This window comes from Amblyomma americanum, unplaced genomic scaffold (assembly GCF_052857255.1).
Source record: "Amblyomma americanum isolate KBUSLIRL-KWMA unplaced genomic scaffold, ASM5285725v1 scaffold_100, whole genome shotgun sequence".
Taxonomy (NCBI): Eukaryota; Metazoa; Arthropoda; class Arachnida; order Ixodida; family Ixodidae; genus Amblyomma; species Amblyomma americanum.
The window spans coordinates 65,390-70,624 of NW_027526572.1; the positions used below are offsets into that span (position 1 = coordinate 65,390).

Here is a 5,235-nt window from a genome sequence, read left to right on the forward strand (position 1 = left end):
TAGAATGTTTCGATGCCAGAGGTGTCATACACCGCGAGTTCGTCCCACAAGGGCAGACGGTGAATCAGGAGTTTTATATCGGCGTGCTCCAACAAATGCGTGACGCAGTGTGACGCCGTCACCCTGATTTATGGGTAAATGGACAATGGAAACTTCTTCAAGATAACGAGAGGCCACACAATGCTCTCTGTGTGACAAACTTTCTCGCGAAGCAGAGCATCACTGTATTCTTCATATTCCGTGCTCGCCTGAACTCTCCCCATGCGATTTGTTTCCTGTTTCCTCGTTTGAAGAGAGCCCTAAAAGGTCGCTTGTTGGAGAGCGTGGAGAGCATTCAAGACGCCACGACAAATGAGCTGACAACCCTGCCAAAAGAAGCGTTTTTCAACTGTTTCCAAGACCTCAAGAAGCATTAAAAGCTGTGTATAGATTTCAGGGGAGACTACTTTGAAGGGGTGCTGCACATATGATTTCAATCTTAAACGCATTTTTTAATGGTCTCAGTCTAGAGACTTTACGGACAAATGTTGTAGATCCCTGGGAGTCCTCATAGCCCTCCTGGTGCAGTAGTGCAGTGGTTTAGCGATGCGCCGCACCCCTCCGATGGCAGGTGATTCAAGTGCTTGTGCGGCCCAAGTTGCTCTTCCCGAGTGATCAATCGTTAATTTTTCGGTCGCCTGTCAGAGTTGGCAGGCTGTGATGACGACGCAAGGTCACGTGGCCTAGTTCGTCCATCTGGCTTCCATGTTGCTGTCTGGGCACCACCTGCCAGAGTAGTAGTTCTTGTTAGCCTATCAAAAGATGGCACATACCCACACTGGGGGATCGGCCAAGTATCGGGTGGCTATTCACCTGTACTCAGTGAGTCGTGACCGTTATTTCAATGCGAACGCATTTCTAGGCTATGTAGAAGGCGTCGTGTCACCAAACCGTGTCACTAAAAAGTGTCGCATATGTTCGGGCGTTCTCAGAAGGAATAGCATCAAACGAATGACTGTAATCGATAGAAGACGATTTGAGGATGATGCGCATAATTACTGATGTCACTCGCATGACTAGTTATTTAACTAACTAGAGCTAAAATGTCAAAAATATAGAGATTGGTTGTGAATTTAGCGAGTGGTTGGGGAAACAAGTAAATGGGCGGGAACATATCATGGCGTTAAATTCCGAAACAAACCGTGGCGCTAGATTTAAAACTCAAAATGGGCAATTGAAATGAAAAGAGCGTATAATGAGAGTGAATTTGACTAATTAAGGCAATTGGTTACAGCAGTTGAGGAAATGATGAATTAACATCGAACCTCGCGACCAGTAGAGGGAATCAAACTGTCTGTAACTAATCAGTCATTCAAAAAGAAGGGCAAAGAGGGGCAAACCGTGTCGAGGGGGCGTCTTTGCTTTCACATTCCTGCAGTGCGGGTTGTCATAGTGACCTCCAACGCTTTTTCGCTCACAGCTCCGACGCCGACAACACCGACACCGGATTTTCTGCCGCAGGGTGGATTTTAATGCTCTCGCGTTAAAACATGGCTAAATGGGAATTGTCAAGTCCTCAGTTTTCAAGCAACATCTGCGAAGAGGCACAGTTGTACAAAGCGTAGCGTCACCTCACGTGTGCAGAGCAGGCGAAGACGGTCAACTGTAGCTCAGAACTTACATGCCGGCCACTTCCGTGACCACTTCACTTGGAACGTGTAGTTGGTTCAGCACTCTGCCAACAATTAATGCTTGTCGTGCTGCTGCGGCTAACATTTTTTTGGAAGAATTGAGAAGTATCACGCTTTTTGCAAGACTCAAGGGGTAATTTCTGGCGGTGGCGTGTCAGCTGTTTTCGCTTGCCTCCAGCGGAAGATAGAGTACACTCTCTGATGACAGCGTGATGACCTATGCCGTCATTTTTGTTTTGCTCAAGGTCGTCTTCCTCTAGTAAAGGAACAAAAAGAGTGAAGTGAAAACAAAGTAGGTACAGCAGCCTGTAGGGTATTTCTTTATTCACAGTAATACACTTGTCATAAGTGGTCGAAGGGTTGAAATTCTGAGTGCTCAAATAATCGGTTGAGTGATATAAAGCCTCCCTCAGTCTCAATTTAGGTTACAGCCAAGGAGCCTCTTCAATTTTGTGTCGCTTAACTGATAGGAAGGACACTCTCGCCTGCTGATTTTGGGAATAAAGGTTTTTGCTATTGCCATGCAGCAAGCAGAGAGAAGAAAATGAAGACAACAAAGAGGCATGCGCTACAGCGTTGATGCTGGCCCAAGGTTGCACAGTCCATTGTTCGAATCTTACCTTTTCTCGCCACATGACGGTGCCTTGCTGGTGCTGCATCCCTGAGGGCGATAACCACGGCCTGCAACAGCAAGACAAATTTTTGTGGACTAAGGCGAACCAGCGGCGGCAGCAATCCTTACCCTGAATACATCTGCTGCCCGACGCTCTCGGCAGGTGAGGCACCTCGTTGGTTTCTGCTGCTAACATTTCTTTTCAGCTCTTGCCCACAAGGCATAAAATAGATTTTTGGAGTGCTAGAACCAAATTAAGCAATACAGCCTTGTTAAGTAAATATACGCGAGATATATCGCCAGGCCAATAAGGCATCGAATGTCGTTCTTGTTAGCGTCATATGTTTCCGGAATTCTTTTGAGACTTCATCATTTGTGTGCCGCAGGAAAATGCGCGTTGCAGTTCACGTTTCAGCTAGAGTTCCAAGTTTTTCCACAGAAGCTCGGTGTAAGTAGAACTGGTAAGCACTGGCAGTGAGTGTAGCGATGCTGCATGCCTTCCTTGAAACCAATTTTCTCCTTAATGCGTCTCATTTGCAGAACTATTAGAGATCAGAAAGAGCACACAAGTTTTAGACGGTATCATGGACAACGCTGAACGCTTGGGCGATGCGAACTCTACCCCAGCTGCCCTTCCAGAACACAAGGACGACGCGGCACTTGCTGAACAACCACCATCGCTGGAGGCAGCGGGCGCCATCGATAGTGGCGACTGCAATGCGGACTGCAGCCCCAGCATTCAACGAGCAGTCACAAGTCCTCTAGTGGATCTGTTCAAGGACGACAGCAGCGGTCGTCATTTGGCCATCAATGGCAACAACAAACCCAGCGAGGCACAGTCTGACAGAAGTAATCCATGCACCGTGGAACCCACCTTGTTAGAGACCTGTATGGTTCCTGCGAATGGAGATGTAAAAAATGGCCCGCGGAAGATAATAATGTCAGCGGAGTTGCATGTTTGTGGTGCAGGTTCTGCAAAAGAGGAGTCACAGCCCAAAGGTGCTTGCCTGTTTTCAAGGCCTGAGGCTCCAGGAGGACGCATTGCCTTCCACGCCGATGAAAGCCCAGACACAGTTATGCGCAACCAGTTCTCCTGTGACAGTGATCTTGGCAGTAGCAACCCCTTTAAAGGTGATGTCCTCAACATCACACCGTCTGGCAGCGACAAGCTGGAGGCAGTCAACGACGACGCGGCGAAATCACCAGTCACTGGTAATGCTGTGGCCAAGGTGCCGCCCCTGCGCAGTGTGAGGCCAGCCGCCGGAGACAAGCTTACTAAAGCCGGTGCCCCGGCCGGCAGCAGCCGCAACTGCAGCCAGCTCGCCATGGACGAGATGGCATGCGTGTCGGACCAGCTGCTCCTTGTAGATACATGCACGCAGGCACCCGTAGAAAAAAATTTGCCCGCCGAACAAAATAAGGGTAACGAAGTAAAGCAGAAACCTAGCACCGTGTGCCCTAAACTTTCGTTGTGCGGCCTACAGCCTGAGGAGCTTCGTCGCAAGACATACCAGCTTCTTCGTCGCCAGAGGGACGAAGCTTACGATCATGTGGGCCGCCTAGAAAAAGAAATCGCCTTGCTGCAGAAATTTTATGACCGCCATTGCGAGTTCCTCCTCAATAAGTTGAGGAAACTGGAAGGGGAGAACCGTAGGCTGTCAGCCGCCAACGCGGTGCAAAGGCGTCTGATGCAGGAGTTGCTGCCAAGACTGGGCGACTCCTCCCTGCCGGGTACTGTTTCCGACCAATTGAAGCTGCAGGGGGAGGGGGGGGCTAAGCCGCCCCTCCACAGTGTGACACCAGCCGGCGGAGACGAGCTGATTAAAGCCGGTTCCCCGGCCGGAAGTAGCCACAACAGCCGCCAGCTCGCCGTGGGCGAGATGGCGTGCCTGTCAGACAAGCTGCTTCCTGTAGATTCAGGCACGCCGGCATCCGTCCAGGAAAATTTGCACGCCGAACACAATAATGGTAAAAACGTGAAGCAGAAACCAGGCGTCGTGTGCCCAAATCTTTCGTTATGCGCCCAACCGGCTGAGGAACTTCGTCGCCAGAGGGCCCAGGCTTACGATCGTGTGGAACGCCTAGAAAAAGAAATCGTCTTGCTGCGGAATTTTTATGACCGCCATTCCGAGTTCCTCCTCAATAAGGTAAGGAAACTGAACGAGAAGAATCGAACGCTGTCAGCCACCAACGCGGAGCAAAGGCTTCTCATGCAGGAATTGCTTTCAAGGCGGGGAAACTCCTCCCTGCCGGATGCTATTCGCGAGCAAGAAGAGCTGCAGGCAGAGGTAAAGCGTCTGCGCAAGCAGATTCTGCTGAGGGAGGAAGAACTGCAAGACCTGAAAGCGAATTTCCTCCGCATGCGTAAGGCCTCGACTGAGAACTACCGAGCTGCAACCCACGACATCAACAAGGTGGATACCATGCTGCAGCGCGTTCATGAGGCGTTTGAAGCAGCGTTCGACGATGTGTGCCGCTCCCCAGCACTTAAACAGCTGCTGCTCAACCTCCGTAGTGGTGGTGGCGGATGGAAGGATACCACGCCGTCGAGTAAATGATTAGCAAGCACACCACCTTCTAGCAGCCTTGTCAAAGGCAGGTTTCCACCATGTGTCTGACATCGTTCCTTCAGCATGGCCATGGGTCTACGAGACAGGGCAAGCCAAGGGGAAATGGATTTCTTCCAGTCTTGGAGTATTCTGCGCGACCTAGAGCCGATCCTGTCGGCTCAAAGTGTGCTCACGAATAAAGCGGCTAGCAGTTGTATCAGTGTGGTATGTCTGCTGCAGAGACCTGCCATCCGAAATAATTTCCTTCAGCCATACTAACGCTTTTCTGGGGTTTTGCACGAATAAGGTATTTCATTTCGCTGTCTGGAGTGCTTTATTTCAGTTTTTGAGTGCCTGATGCGTAAATACTAAGGCAGTGTGTCTCGCATTGGAGATGTTTTAG

General features: G+C 50.1%; 1 protein-coding gene across 1 annotated transcript; it reads left to right on the top strand.

The window, feature by feature from the left end:
• The first annotated feature begins 2,251 nt into the window (after nt 1–2,251).
• LOC144112423 (uncharacterized) lies at nt 2,252–5,031 on the top strand. Its single transcript, XM_077645260.1, has 3 exons — nt 2,252–2,446; nt 2,670–2,731; nt 2,824–5,031. Exon 3 carries the CDS (start codon nt 2,868–2,870, stop codon nt 4,839–4,841), a length of 1,974 nt encoding a protein of 657 aa, XP_077501386.1. The 5' UTR covers nt 2,252–2,446; nt 2,670–2,731; nt 2,824–2,867; the 3' UTR covers nt 4,842–5,031.
• The last annotated feature ends 204 nt before the right edge of the window (nt 5,032–5,235 follow it).